Source organism: Podarcis bocagei (genome assembly GCF_964188305.1).
Source record: "Podarcis bocagei genome assembly, chromosome: 4".
NCBI lineage: Eukaryota > Metazoa > Chordata > Lepidosauria > Squamata > Lacertidae > Podarcis > Podarcis bocagei.
The window spans coordinates 68,717,767-68,734,254 of record NC_138128.1 but is presented as its reverse complement, the minus strand read 5'-3'; the positions used below and the strand labels follow the sequence as shown (position 1 = coordinate 68,734,254).

General features: G+C 40.6%; 1 protein-coding gene across 1 annotated transcript in view; it reads left to right on the top strand.

The window, feature by feature from the left end:
• Positions 1-16,488, top strand: part of PTEN (phosphatase and tensin homolog) — a 54,521-nt gene that overhangs the window by 18,145 nt on the left and 19,888 nt on the right. The window contains exons 2-5 of the mRNA XM_081189698.1: positions 2,687-2,771; positions 5,543-5,587; positions 8,669-8,712; positions 9,774-10,012. Coding sequence (XP_081045824.1) covers positions 2,687-2,771; positions 5,543-5,587; positions 8,669-8,712; positions 9,774-10,012 — 413 coding nt within the window. The remainder of the gene's footprint in view (positions 1-2,686; positions 2,772-5,542; positions 5,588-8,668; positions 8,713-9,773; positions 10,013-16,488) is intronic.

Here is a 16,488-nt window from a genome sequence, read left to right as displayed (position 1 = left end):
AAAAAGATCCAGTTTGAGAACCTATAGAAAATTATCTGTAGTTTTACTTAAGAGGAATGTAGGCTTTGTATAGCCCGTGATGGTTGAAATTATGCAAATGCGCCTGACTGGACTCTTGGCCTCATGTGCTTTCTCCACCCTCGCTTTATTTTTTAATATATATGTATATACTATACTTAAATAAAATTCTCAACGTGTTGTAAAAAAAAAAACCCAACTTAAAAATTAGATTTTCTTTCCTAGTTAGTAGGGCAAGGGCAAACCATTGCTGGTTTGGATTAAATGGAACGTCATGGCTACCTTACATCAGGAGGGCAGAGAGGGATCTCCCTTGTCAGCAAGGCTAAGGCCCAGGCATGTTAATGTCAGAACGTAGCTTACCATTATTTTTGAACTATACCTGTACTTGGATCATGTAAATTGCTTCAGTGGAATTAAGATTTCACTTTCTTTTATGTAAGTTCCCAATGAAGTGCAGAAATCAGCGAAAGACTGATTTAAAATCATATTATGTATAATCTGGTGAAAAGTGTAGAATAGAAGAACTTACTCTCTTACTGGATGCCTTGCAAATTACTCCCAACACAAAAGTTGCTAGTATACAAGATAGTGTACAGGTTTTTTTTTAAAAAAGATAAAATCAGATAATTCTGCATTTACTTTGAAACGAATCTCATTTCTATCAAGCATACGATATGAATTTCTGTGTAGAAGATTTTTTTTTAAAAAAAATTACTTCTGAGGACAAGGTGTTTGTGTATTTGTTTATTTACATAACACAGTTTGTGTGTGTCTATATGAATTATTGTTGCAAATTTTAAAAAAATTAGCATGATCAACCAAACAACATGGATGCTTACCACTTGGATAAGTGCTATTTTGGTTTGTAATTACCTGTTTTGTTTACTTGCAGGTGCAAGTGAAGGTTTTTGCTTTTGTTTGGTTAGACTTGACTATGATTTTGGGAAACAAGCCAACTTCAAAATATGGTTCACGATCCTGGCTTTGTTTCCTACCATGTATAATAATCACAATTCTCTGATTGGGTGAAATGAGTTGCTGTCATCAGTTTAAAATGAGTGGCATGCATGGAAAAGTTTTTTTTTTGTTTTGTTACATTTATATCCTGCCTTTACACCAACCAGCTCAAGGTGTCCTACACAGGTCTCTCCCTTTCCATTTTATCTTTGCAACAGCCCTATGCTGTGGGTTAGGCTGTGAGGTAGGTGAGACCATAACTGGTCCAAGGTAATCCAGTGAGCATCATGGCTCAATGGATATACTATACAGAAGGTTCTGGAGCGAACAGCTGGTATCTGTTGAGCAGGTGCATTTTGCTGCAGATGATGGAAAGGCAAGTGTCAGTCTAGTTTTGTAGTTATGAACAAATATTTATAACAATGAGAGTTTAACAAATTGTAAAACTTGGAGTACATAAAATAGCGTGAGCTGGATTTGAGTGCATTATTCTGGTGAGAGACAGGAGGATGGCTTTTGGAGTAGAGACTAGATCTTAACAAATCAGAACATTTTCTTTTCCCTGTGTTTATATGCAGATTTATATGTACCTTCATGCATATAAAAGAGCTGAAGGACAGCTTTCAAGCCCCCAGGACTTGCATTCTGCTCCCCTGTGTTGTGTGTGAGAGGCTTGGAGCCATATGATTCTGTGGTACAGAAACAGGAGATGTTCTATATCTCTTGGCAGCATATGCAGCCACCCAGTCTCTGAATACTCAGAGCTTGCCGAAGTAGCCCAAATGGACAGACTGCTTCTGTTTGTACTCCACAGATGGTCTGACTGGAGCAAGCTTGCAACTTTGGAGGTTCTGGTGAAGGGAAGGAAGTGCCCTGGATGTGGAGATTCTGTACCTCTTCAGTAATCTGATCCTTGCAAGGCTGTGTCTTGGCAGCTAGGAAACACTAGAGAGCAACTAAGTCAAACTTAGTGGTCAGCTATGCATAAATCACTAGATCCATGGTGGCTGTTTTGATGTTAGGGGCTGCACGGGTATGAAACAGTTTCTTGACCCTCAAGCTGAAGGGTAGACTGAATAAAATTGTGAGTTATATGACATATAATACTGTTGTTACACTGCTTGATCTTTCAAAATGGTAGATATTAATTTCTCTCTATTGAAAACAAGAACATTCTGCTTCCAAGTAATTGTTAAGATTACATGTGAGCAATCCAAGGCCCTCAAAGACCTTCCCTATGGGTTGGCAAACCACCGCCTGTGCCCCTCTGTACTCCCAGTCCTGTTCTTCTTAGCCTGCCAAACAGTTGTTTCCCTGATGGTGGAATACTAGTGTGGTGTAGTGGTTAAGAGCGGTAGATTCGTAATCTGGGGAACCGGGTTCACTTCCCCGCTCCTCCACATGCAGCTGCTGGGTGACCTTGAGCTAGTCACACTTCTTTGAAGTCTCTCAGCCCCACTCACCTCACAGAGTGTTGGTTGTGGGGGAGGAAGGGAAAGGAGAATGTTAGCCGCTTTGAGACTCCTTAAAGGGAGTGAAAGGCGGGATATCAAATCCAAACTCTTCTTCTTCTTCTTTTCTCTATAGAAAGTGTCTGAAATGGTTGCTTAAGTCCAGTCTCAATAGTTACTTACTTGAAATATTTAACACTTTATGTACTATTTCACAATGTTATTCTGTAAATATTTCTCTTAACTTGACTATTCAGATATTTATCCAAATATAATTGCAATGGGTTTTCCTGCAGAAAGACTTGAAGGAGTATACAGAAACAATATTGATGACGTTGTGAGGTAAGAATTTGTGTCTGTGCATCTTAATGTCATCTGGGAGTAAATGTATAAATATGAGATTTCTTGGGGACAAAATGTTACATCCCTGTCTGTATGTGCCCTTCCACAGGGTTCCCCATTTCTGAGATTATCACATATTTTATTCAAATGAGAACTAAAATAATGTTTTGGTATCTTTTATAATGCAGTGTGTTTTTCTCTGCCAAATCTGAAACAAAAGCAAATATTAAGATTTGAAGTTTTAAGGTAATTAACTGAAGTATTACTTTTTTATATGACAATATATCAGCATTATGTTTAATCTAGCTAGTGCATTCATCGTTACTATTTTTATTTTTTGTATAATTCTGCAGTTTGGTGTCAGTTCAGCAAATCTAGTACCTCTGAATTCATCTATGCACTTAATAGCCATATTGTGTAAGGCAGAAATTAGTTGACAAGTTTGGCTGTTAATTCTCCAGCTCTTCAATGAACGTTTGCCTCGCTAATTTCTAGGGTGACTATAACAATTTATTTTAGCATTATAATCTAAAAGCTGCAGGAAGGCAGCTACACAAAGTTCTGGTGATAGAGAAGTATCGTATTTTAGTGCTGAAAGGTGAAACTCATCTAAAACGAGGGTAAATAAGACCACCGATTTAATAAAAACATTATTTTAAAAGAAAACCCACTTTTCTGGGGGGAGGGGATCATATTACATGTTAGACTAATATTAAATATGGATATAAGCATGTAAGTCCTATTACTAATCTTTAAGCTAAGTAGATGCTTCTACGAGATCAATTGAGTTAAAGGAGAATTTGATGATTTCTGAAATATGAATGTCCATGCTCTATCTCCAACATAGGCATTTCATTTTCACCTGTTAAAAATGGGGGGGGGGGTAGGGAAATGCAGTGCACTGGCATACGTATAAGCACTTGGAGCTCTTTGGATGTTGCAGTTGCATCTGTATATAAAATTACAACCTTTCACGAAGTAGTTCAGGTGTTTCCACCTTCGTCCAATTTCTCATTACCTACCACAATCTCTAGCACATACCTCCTTCACATATCATATACACAAAATGTTCCTGGCCAATAAAGGTTAGGTGTTGATTGTGTGATAAAAATGTATGGAGCAGAGCATCACGATAGCTTACTGAGCTTGCATGTCCTCATATTGGTGGCTACTATGCAGTTCCCTAGATTTTTATTAGTTAGTTGTGTTTCAATATGCTGGTTATCTAATAGCTTTACAATGGAGCACTTCTGTATATTTAGAAAGGAATTACCACATATGAGTTAATTCTATTTAAAAACCATTCTAATTTTTTTTTTTTACACAAAAAGTAAAGGTAAGAAAATTGCAAATATTAGCACAAAACACAAAATATTAACACCTTTAGTAGATCAACCAAAAAACAGCTCATATTAAAATATTTTGCAAGCTTTCAAGTTCTCCAGAAGTCTTCATCAGACTACTTGGTGAACAATGCAGTTGAGCGGGGCAGGGAGAAAATTTGGCTGCTATTGAAACCATAGAGTGAGTTTCTTGACATATTTTAAACATAAAATGGTCAAGGAAATAGCAGATACTTAAGTGATATGCAGGTATCAGGGTTTTTAAAAAAGAGTTTGAGAGGTATTGATTCATAAAAGTAGGTGGTGTTTTTGCAAGATATACTTGTATCTATCTAAATAAGTTGGTGAATTCTATCAGGGATGTTGGTTTCAGTGGCCTTTATTACCCTGTAAGTGAAAGAGCCATATCAAAAGTGGCATAGTGCCAATAACTGTAATGCTTTCTGTTTAAGTTTTGGACCAGGGGTAAGGAAACTTTTTCAGCAGGGGGCCGGTCCACTGTCTCTCAGAACTTGTGGGGACCGAACTATATTTTTTTTGGGGGGAAATGAACGAATTCCTATGCCCCACAAATAACCCAGAGATGCATTTTAAATAGAAGCACACATTCTACTTATGTAGAAACACTAGGCAGGCCCTACAAATAACCCAGAGATCCATTTTAAATAAAAAGGCACATTCTTCTCATGTCGAAACATGCTGATTCCCGGGCCATCTGCAGGCTGGATTTAGAAGGTGATTGGGCTGGATCTGGCCCCCGGGCCTTAGTTTGCCTACCCATGGTTTGGACCCTTGCTAAATTCTTGTTTGCTTCCTCACTGTGACCTTGCTTTGTTCCCTGTTTTGTGAGAGCAGAGTACTGGGGAATTGGTCAAAAGTGAAAGTGTGCATAGAACAATAGGCAGTGTTTTTCATTGGTTATGCAATGAGCAGGGATTGATTATATGAGATTAAGGCTTGCACTTTCTCAGTTGCATTTATTTTGCAAGTTATTTGGAATTGGGCAATTAATGTAGTCTGTGATTAACTTTCATTTAGCTGCTTTAGTTTTCCTCATCTAAATCGAGGTTGAATCCTTTATTCTGAGGCAGATTCTATGAAATCTAAAATTAAATGCCAATATTAAAGAGTACTAATTCTTACCCTTGCATAGAGCAATAAGGCCATCTTTAGAACAACATCTGCTTCAGTTTCTCAATAAAAATGCTTTGTGGAGTAAACTGCAATTTTAATTTCACACACTTTCCCACATTAGTAATTGTGAGGAAACATTTGTGCAAATTAAGGGCAGCAGCAATAGTAGGTACTACATACACATCAAAATTGATATCAACATTTAGGTGGAGATAGATACGTTTTATCGAGCAGCTATGTAAAATAATGATGTCAAATATATGTTTGCGTGACTTGTGTGTGTTTCTCTTTAAGGTTTTTGGATTCGAAACATAAAAACCATTACAAGATATACAATCTGTAAGTATACTTCTTACATATACTGACCCAAATATTTCTAACAGGGGAAGTTAAGTTCCTTTTTATTTGAGAGGTAGATCTCAAAGATATTCATCAGACTTAAACATGAAAAAATGCTGAATGTAAGCATTGTGAACTTATTTTGTAAGGGTGGTGGTATGGTGCAGTTTAATGTTACTTGGGCTGCTTTAAATAACATGGTAGAATGCCTACCTTGCAGCTTGTAACCTTATGATAAAGTGAAATTATTCAAGCAGCTTTTGTTGATTTGATGACATCGTCACATTGAAGCAAAATTGTTATGTGTTTTATTAAACTTTTTGTGGAAAGCCTTAGTTTGCTATACTCAGGCTACATTTTATATATTGAATTCTTTCAGATTTTGCTATACAGTTAAATTTCATGTCAAGGATCCTAGGGCTTATAGTAAACTAGAAAGAAACAGATGTATGAGTAACATTTTTATCAATTGAAAAATATATATAAAGAAAAACATTATATAAGAATGACTATATCCACACATGATACTTATGTTCCAAATTTGATTTTTAATCAACTGAACAGTTGATTTTTTAAAATCTAGAACAGTTTACCATTTTTTAAAAGTTATAATGTTTTTCAAGCTGTTAAATGTTTAGGATTTTTAATAAAAGAAATGATGTAACATTTCTTGATGTAACAGCTAGAGCAAAGAAAACCGATAAAAAGAGCAGCAGCCATCAGTTGCCCATTAAAAACAACAACATAAATTTACATTCATATGGGAGAAAGTGATCCCTGAAGTACCTCAGGTCAAAATCATTTGAATTGTGCCTGGGAACTCAGTAGGACCCAATAAAACTTTTTCAACCCAGATGTAATATGATCAGACCAACATGTCTCAGTCTTGTTCTGATAGTGTCAAGTGGTTTCCATTTAAACAGCTGGTAAAATAGAGGGGGAAAGCTCAGTTTCAATGCAAACCACTTGGTGCTACAGGAGCAGCAGAGCTGCTTATGCTGCAGTTCTTAGGTGCCTGACAAACAGCTGATTGTCGGGCACTTGAGAAGTACTACCCAGCTACATTATGTGGGCATGACAACCTACCTGTCACTCATCTTTTGTCATATTGAGATCAGATTGACAGGTTGATTGTCATGCCCCTCCGTCAAAGTTAGCTGGCAGTTTGGGATCAGCTAAAGAGCTGGCCCATTGGGCCAAAAAGGTTTTCCACCCTATGTTACAGGAAGAAGCCTACACAAGCCTCAGACTTGTACTGTTCCTGTCTGTCTTCCTCGTTTGTGCATGCACAGAGAAAATTGAAAGCTTTCCCTCTAGAACTAATCACAGTGACATCCAAATTCTGCAAAATGATTGGTTTTAACTAAGAATATCAGTGGCAAAGCTTTCTTCCTTTTTTGTGTTACAGGTTCATGTTATTGTTCAAGTCTGTAATATCTGTTACTTCTCCAGAATGTTACTCATTAATAGTAATTCAATTTGGTGGAATAATCTGCTTGGTATTTTGATTTGCTGAGCTTCTTTTTGTTTTAACTTCACCTATTTCTACTGGCTTTAAATGTTTTACCTATGTGGTACTTAGGATTGTCACTTGGATACTGTACATGGTGAACTTTTAAATACCTTTTTAAAAACTCCATGGTAGATTCAGAATGTTGCATTTCATAGGCTTCCTTAAATGTAATTTCGTAAATTGGATAATATATACAACTTGCAATGGAAGCATTTTTTACAACTCCAACCATATTAGCTTTAGAAGAAATTGCACACTTTTCAGTAACTGGCTTCATGACAGCTGTGGTATTGATCTAGCACAGGGATCAGCAACCCAGTAGGTGTCCCAGACTCTGAGCTTTCATTTTTTTTAAAAAAGTCTAGCCCTCCTAGAGGAAAAATTATGGAGCAAAATTTGCAGGTATCTTTAAAGTGATTAGTGTGGCTACCTCATCCCCCCCCCCCAGTAGTGAGAAATGCTCCCTGTTACTAAACAGCAACAGCATCTCTCTCTTTCTCTGTGTATGTGGTCTCCAGAATCAGGAATCAGGACCAGTAGCATATAGCTAACTTCCCGTGATGAGCATGTCAGGGGTGGTGTTGTCTCTCTAATGTGTTATGCGATGCTCCTTCCATGACTGCCATAATTGGTGCTCCCAGCACTCTCAAAAATGTGCCTTTCACCAGGGCAGAAGGGCAGATTTCAATCAAAAATTCAGAAATAGCTAGAGGGCCATTTGAGAATGTTACCAATATAAAGCAGTTTAGCAACAGCCTGTTGATTGCGGTTGGAGGATGGAATACAGCATTTAGCTTTTGGGGACCAAATATATACATTGGGTTTTGTAAACCTATGGGGTACTATTAAATTCACAGTACCATTTGTAGTGATCTTAAGGAAATTGAAAAAGTTGTCTATCTTGAAAGTATTGTTTTTACCCTCTATGCTCCTCTTTTACAAGAAATTTAAAGAACTAGTTTTGTGCTAAGTATTTGTAGACATAATGAGTACCTAATACATAGCAGTCTGTAGGGTCACATAGACCCACAGGAACATCTGTGTATGGTTTTCAGTTTTCTCAGTCATTCCAGTAGGGATAGAATTGATCCCCAAAACTGTAGGAAAGAAAAAAAGGAACATTTCACTAAATAAAGTAATCTTCTAAAATGTCATATGGCAATATAATAGAAAGGGAACCTCCATCTAAATCTGTCTTCATAACAACTTTTTGAAGTAGGCTTATTAGGCCAGGAGTTGGTGGTCTGACAGAGCGTGAAGGTCACCCATTGAGCTTCATGAGAGCATGGAAATGTGGATTTGGTTCTCTCTGATCGAGGTCTGATGCCTCACTGTTACAGACTCACCCTCCCTTCCATATCTGTGGACTTACATGCACCACATATTTATTTATATGGCTTGAAGAACATCTGAAACTTCTGACTAAACATATATATTAAGCTTAATGGAAGTGTTGTTTCTAATATGGATATAGTAATCGTTAAAAATGTATTTGAAAATGATAAATTTTCTCCCTGGTGAGTAGTTTTGTTGAACTTGTAGTTAATGTATTGCAACTTTTATTTCAGATGTGCTGAAAGACATTATGACACCGCCAAATTTAACTGCAGAGGTATGCCTGTTCTTTCATATTATTTCTCCTAAACTAAGAAGCAAAATGGATTGCAAGTGATTAGAGAGGGATGTTGCTAATGTAGCAAGCCACAGATTTCCTGTTAATTTGATATCCAGTAATTTCTGTGTTGGCCCCAGACAGTAAATAATGATTAGGAAAGGAATTTATCTTTTCAATGAATCAATTTTTCCTGTTCTATATCATTCAAAATTTATTCGGAAGAGACTTGTACTTGGCAAGGACTGACATTCCCATGTATGGATACTAAGTACAATGTCTGGTATGGATACTTAGTACAATGTCTGTCATTTGCATAAAGCACTGTGTTTTCTCAGGTGTCAGTCACCTGATGTCATTATGACATCAAACGATTACTTGTGGGTCCTGCCCACCTGTCAGGTTGACCCGCGGAATGGAGGAAGATAAAAATCTGGCATACCCAGCCAAAAAGGAGCCCCACCCCACCCTGTGTTAAACGGTAGTGAAGACTTTTTGGATATAACAGTATGGCTATAACAGGCTGCTCTACGTACTGCAGTCTCTTTATAAATTTTTGATAATATAAATTACTGATTTTTGGTTGGCTCTGTTTCATTCCACAACCAAATTATGACATACCAAACTCTGTGTAGGCCATGAACAGCATATAGTAGCCCACGTGTGACTTAATTTTTTGCTGCCTTACTGGGATTCCCAAACACTTGGCAGGTAAATGCCTGATGGACTGCATTTGCCATGGTATGTGACAAATTGCACAAGCCTGTTATAGATGATTGCTTATGTACCGTATTTTTCGCTCTATAACACGCACCCGACCATAACACGCACGTAGTTTTTAGAGGAGGAAAATCTGTAGGCATGCCACCCGTAGGCATTCCCTCCATAACACGCACAGACATTTCCCCTTACTTTCTAGGAGGAAAAAAGTGAGTGTTATGGTGCAAAAAATACGGTAATTTGTATACTGTAAATCCTATAATGATTAAAACATCTAATATTGATATGTTAGATTTAACAGTAATCTGACTCTTGACTAATCAGTACACTCTGTTTTATAGTTGCACAGTATCCTTTTGAAGACCATAATCCGCCGCAGCTGGAGCTTATCAAACCTTTTTGTGAAGATCTTGACCAATGGCTTAGTGAAGATGGCAGTCATGTTGCAGCAATCCACTGTAAAGCTGGAAAGGGACGAACTGGTGTAATGATTTGTGCATATTTGTTACATCGAGGAAGATTTCAGAAGGCACAAGAAGCCCTAGATTTCTATGGGGAAGTAAGGACCAGAGATAAAAAGGTAAGAAGCTTGATTTTACTACATATGCATTATGCCTTTATTTGTAAATCAGTTGTGTAGGATATCTTGAAACTGGTGGGTGGTGTGGTTTTTGTTTGTTTGTTTGCTTTTTTGACATGCTTATGTTTGTGCCATGAATGTATAGTATTCTAAAAATGGTACCATTTTTAAGATTTTTTTTCTTCCACAAATGTAGTCAGCAACCTTTGCCAATAAAAAAATAAATATTTTAGCTTCTACCTCCACCACAATAGTGCATAGTATGAAGAATGCAAAAAACTAACTGACTTAGACTTGTATCCTGCTGTGTCCTAGGCACTTAGTGATTTACCCAAAAGCACAGATACTTATTCCTTAAGACCCACAACATAGGCACCTGTGTAATTAGAAGAATAATTGGGAAGTAAAAAGTCCTCCAACTCTGCTTTAGCTTGTTTGTATTCTAGGTCTCCAAAGCTTAGAAGTTCCCATTTTCTAAACTGGAGATGGAGTATTTGTTGGTCTTCTGATGTTGTTTGACTCCCAACTCTTATTGGCCCTAGCTGGTGGTGAAGGATGATGGGAGTTGTAGTCAGACAACATCTTGGAGGGACACAGGTTTCCTGCACCTAAAAGTTCCACACTCCTCTCTAATGATGATCAAAAAGGGAAAATATACATTATTGAGTTAGCACTAGGGCACCGCCAGTTGGGTGTGTTCACTTGCTTGAAGAAGCAGAAAATGAAGCTCCAAACAGTATAATTTTGCTGATGCAGCTGTTGAGGACAGGCTGGGTCCAATTGGAAAGCAAGACACAGCACCATGTCTGCCCTGCCTCATTGGTTAATTATATCTAGGGTTGTCATTTACCTAAATGCATCCTAGTTGATTTATTCTACGAATTCTAATTGATAAAATCTACATCTGAAGAGGAAAGCAAACTTTCCATTGATTTTAAATTAAGTGTACTTGTGTCATATGTGTGTGCTTGTGTCTTAGTATGCACTATCTCAGAAGGGTTATTTCTTCCCACGAGAGAGAGGAGGAATGAATGCCTCTTTGTAGAAGGCAACTGACACCCATACTTTTATAGGTACTTACATTCCAAATGCTTAAATTTTCAAAATATCTGCTACCCAATTTTTACACAGAACACTCAATCAAAATATCTTATTTGGCTAAATGTTGCATTCCTATTTGTAACAATTTGTAATGCCATTATTTCAAAACCCCACTGTATGTTTGCGCAGTATTTTAAAAGAGATAGAGTGTTCTCAGTTGCATTCAACTAACTTCAAATTGCCTTTCACTAACATTTGCCAACTGTTTGTTAGAAATGCTACAGGGAGAGGCTGGGGGAGAGGAAACTCAGTCTTAGGTATGGGCAAAATAAAAAAAATCCTTCCAGTAGCACTTTAGAGACCAACTAAGTTTGTTATTGGTATGAGCTTTCATGTGCATGCACACTTCTTCAGATACTTCTTCAGATACTTCCAGATAGTTGGTCTCTAAGGTGCTACTGGAAGGATTTTTATTATTATTATTTTTATTTTCCTCGACTACGGCAGACCAACATGGCTACTACCTGTAATTAGGTATGGGCAATCATAGGCAGTCATGGGCAGGAATTCCGTTCCAAGATGGCGGCGCATTCATACACTGCGGCTCTGAGCTCCCAATGCATCACCTACTCACGCACAAAACTGGTAAACATCGGGCTCACAAGAAAAATAGAGATAACTAGAGAGTTTCAAAGGTCCCACTGTATACCACACTGCATAGTAAGACCTCCAGGATCTCTATGGATTGTCGACGGGAGGGGGAAGTGCCGAAAGAAGTGAAAGAGAAAAGAACAAAAGCAAAAACGTGGTTGCAGAGCTGGTCTGTTAACCCGGCTTCGAAAAAGACCCACGAGACCAGCACTGCCAAGCGTCTTCCTGACCAACACCAGATCTCTCGTCCACAAAATTTACAAACTACAGCTGCTGATGGCAGCAAACAAGCTTCTTTGTGAGAGCTGTGTGGTAATTATTACAGAAACTTGGCTACATTCAGCAGTACCGGATGCGGCAGTTGAGCTGATAAATCGAATAATTTATTGCTCTGATAGAAATAGTGATTCTAGTAAAGCTAGGGGCGGAGGAGTCTGTATTTACATATACAATGGTTGGTGCATTAACAGCAAAGTAGCTTACAAGTATTGCTCCCCAGATCTAGAATTGATGGCAGTTACATGTCGGCCATTTTATTTGCCCAGAGAAGTAACTGTCATAATTATTATAGCTGTTTATATTCCATACGATGCTAATGTCAGTGCGGCACTTTCTAAGCTGTATGACGTCATCTCCGAGCAGCAGCATATCCACCCAAAGGGCACCCTTGTTGTGGCAGGGGACTTCAATCAAGCCTGCCTAAAGACGTTTTTTTCCTAAGTTTGAACAGTTTGTGAAATTTCCCACTAGAGGACAGAATATTCTAGATCTCGCGTATTCCAATTTGAAACAGGCATACAGGGCAATCCCCTTCCCCCACTTAGGCTCATCCAACCATTCTTCAGTTTTTCTATGTCTGAAGTACATCCCTCTCAGGAGAAGAATTCAGTCAGTTATAAAAACAGTTAGAATTTGGCCAGAGGGTGCTCTTAGTCAGCTCCAGGATTGTTTTGAGAGCACTGATTGGAGCGTGTTTGAACATCAAGATCTGCATAGATACACAGGTGCTATACTCTCCTATATTAAAGTGTGCATAGATAATGTAACATCGCAGAGATGCATTAGACTCTATGGCACCTGTAAACCATGGATGACTGCTGAAGTAAGAGGACTCCTGAAAATCCGGGATTCTGCCTTTAAGACATGGAATATAGACATATACAGAGAGGGGAGAATAAATCTCAAAAAAGGCATTAAGGCAGCAAAACAACAGTATAAGCTTAAGGTGGAAAATTACTTAGCTGATAACATCATGAAACAAGTGTGGCAATGACTGCAGCACCTAACCAACTACAAGGGCAATACAAGGAACATGGTTAAGACTGATGCCTCATTGGCAGAGGGACTGAACACCTTCTTTGCTCAGGGTGCGGTTGCTTGGGTTTTATCTTCTAGGGATAATTACCCTATCAAACTTTCACCTCTTCCCCATACCATTCTAACCCAAGAGTCCTGGCCCAGAGATGACTTGTTATTGAGGAGATCTTACCCCTCTATTGGGGAGGTTAGTATGGGGTCTGGGACTCCCACTATTGAAGGGCTAGGGAAGAATGGCGGTGGGGCTAAATATCACTATTGGCGAAGGGTTTTGAGATGCAGTGATGCTCGAACCCCTTCTAATCTACGCCCCGTCCCAAGGGACAAGGGTAGGGCGAGCAGGGATTACCAACCTCCGTCATTGGTGTTGTGGTACGGGAAGGTGAAGTAATCTCCCTACATGAGATAACACCTCCAGGTTTCTCTGTCCTCCATCAATCGCGGACTGTGGGTCGGGGGGGAGGAGTAGCGTTATTAATCCGGGAGGATTGCTTTTTCAGGGCTCTTTCACCACTGGTGATCTCCGGCATTGAATGTGTTGGTCTCGTGTGGGGCACCAAGGAGAACTTGGCTGTCTGGCTGGTGTACCGACCACCTAGCGCACCGGCAGCCACCCTGTCAGACCTGCTGGAGGTGGCAGCAGGCTGGGCCTTGGAGTTTCCAAACATTTTGGTCCATGCCGATGCCGCCCCCTCCTCACAGGCTCTGGACCTAGTGACTTCCATGGCAACACTGGGACTCTCCCAGTTTGTTATGGGCCCAACCCATCAAGCAGGCCACACACTGGATTTGATCTTTGGTGCTGGCATAGATGTGATCATGCTCCCCCCTGTGGAAGTGCCATAGTCTGATCACTACGCTCTGAAAGCCATGATTGACTTCCAGCTCCTCTCCTGCTCAGGTGGTGAGCCTATTTGGGCTCGCCCGCGAAAACTGATGGATCCTGATAGATTCTGTCTGGCCTTGAGGGACCCTGCTCCTCCTGGCGACTCATTAGATGACCTTGTCGACGACTGGAATAACTGGCTCTTGGTGGCCAGGCCCTTGGTTTACCGAGGAGCTCCGGAAAATGAAGCGGGATCTCAGATGGCTAGAGCGAGTATGGCGACAGACTTGTGAGGGAGCTTCAAGAACATCTTATAGGACGCTTATGAAAGCCTATGAGATGGCTATGAAAGCTGCTAAGAAATCTCACTTTGCAGCTTCCATTGCATCCGCTAGCTCTCGCCCGGCACAACTTTTTAGAATAATTAGGTCAATAACGTCCTTAGGAGGACAACCAAATTTAAGCACAAATTCAACCCACATTTGTGAGGCATTTGCGAGCTTTTTTGCGGAGAAAGTCCTGTTGCCCCGCCGTGACCTCCCTGCCAATTTAGATACAGTGACAGAACTGGAGGCCCCTTGACTGTCTTCGGGTCCAGTGTTAGAACATTTCGATTGGATACTCCCTGCTGATGTGGATAGACTCCTCCAAGCTGGTAGGTCCACCACCTGCCTCCTCGATCCGTGCCCGTCTTGGCTGATTAGAGCATGCCCAGATATCACGCGGACCCCCCGGTTGAAATTATCAATTTGTCCCTTGACACAGGGATATTCCCAGGGGCGCTGAAGGAAGCAATGGTGTGTCCACTCTTAAAGAAAACTTCACTAGATCCTTTAGATCTATCCAATTACCGCCCAGTTTCAAATCGCCCATATCTGGGTAAGGTAATTGAGAGAGCAGTTGCTGAACAGCTCAGTAGGTTTCTGGAGGAAACATCGGCTTTAGATCCATTTCAGTCTGGATTCTGTCCTGGTTTTGGGACCGAGACGGCTCTGGTCGCCCTAACAGATGATCTCTGCAGACAACTGGATCGAAGCGGGTCAGGACTGCTGATTCTCTTAGATTTGTCAGCAGCCTTTGACATGGTCGATCATGATCTTTTGGACCACCGCCTCGCCGATGTGGGGATACAGGGCATAGTCCGTAAATGGCTGTGCTCTTTTATCTCTGCTTGGGGACAGAGGGTGGCACTAGGGAGGGAGTTGTTGTCGCGCCACCCCTTGGTGTGTGGAGTGCCGCAGGGCGCAATCCTCTCCCCAATGCTTTTAAACATCTTTATGCGCCCCCTTGCCCAGATTATCCAGAGCTTTGGGATGGGTTGTCACCAGTATGCTAATGACACTCAGCTCTATCTGCTGATGGATGGCCATACTGACTCGATCCCTGACATACTGACCAGATGTTTGGAAGCTGTGGCTGGATGGTTTCATGGGAGCAGATTGAAACTAAATCCTTCGAAGACAGAGGTCCTCTGGCTGGGTCGGGATGGTATGGGGATGAGGGGCCAACTCCCTTCTCTTGCGGGGTCCCAATTAGTGCCATTGCCTTCTGTTAAGAGTTTGGGTATAATCCTTGACGCCTCCGTTTCCATGGAGGCGCAGGTTACAACAACAGCCAAGGCGACATTTTTCCACCTTCGCTGCATCAAGCAGTTGGTCCTTTACCTTTCCCGCCCTGACCTGGCCACAGTGATCCATGCAACGGTCACCTCCAGGCTTGACTACTGTAATTCGCTCTATGCGGGGCTGCCCATGAAGCTGTCCCAGAAACTCCAACGGGTGCAGAATTCTGCAGTGAGGCTCCTCACAGGGTCTCTGCCATGGGAACATATTCACCCAGTACTTTTCCAGCTGCATTGGCTCCCGGTGGAGTACAGGGTCAGATTTAAGGTGCTGGTTTTGACTTTTAAAGCCCTTCACGGCCTAGGACCCTCGTACCTACGGGATTGCCTCTCCTAGTATGCCCCACGGAGGACCTTAAGGTCCATATATAGCAACACCCTAGAGGTCCTGGGCCCTATGGAAGTTAGATTAGCCTCAACCAGAGCCAGGGCCTTCTCAACACTGGCTCTGGCCTGGTGGAACGCTCTGTCTCTTGAGACCAGGGCCCTGCGGGATCTGATCTCTTTCCGCAGGGCCTGTAAGACAGAGTTGTTTCACCTGGCCTTTGGCTCAGAATCAGTTTGATTCCCTTCCCCTTTTTCTTTTTCCTTTCTCCTCCTATGATGAGATTGCTCCTTAATTGTTTTAATATTGTATCTTAATCTTTTAAATTGTATTTTAATCAACTTGTTTTTATTATTGGTTGTTAGCCGTCCTGAGCCCAGTCTAGGCTGGGGAGGGCGGGGTATAAATAATTTATTATTATTATTACTATTATTATTATAGCATCTACACAGGTTCTGCCTAAAGGAGGTAGGTCTTCAGTTCACAGATGCCAAGCCTCTTCTTCCTTCCAACAGCAGCTCAAATGGTCAAATGGAGTGTAATATAATTGGTATATGATTGCTTATTTCAGAATATGAATTTGAGCATGAAGCATGAGAAATAAAGTAGTTGCTGGTGCCCATTGGGACTGGTAGGACAGAAGCCTGGCAGTCCCCACAGTAGGTGGAGCCAGAGCCAATGAAGGGCAGAGCCAA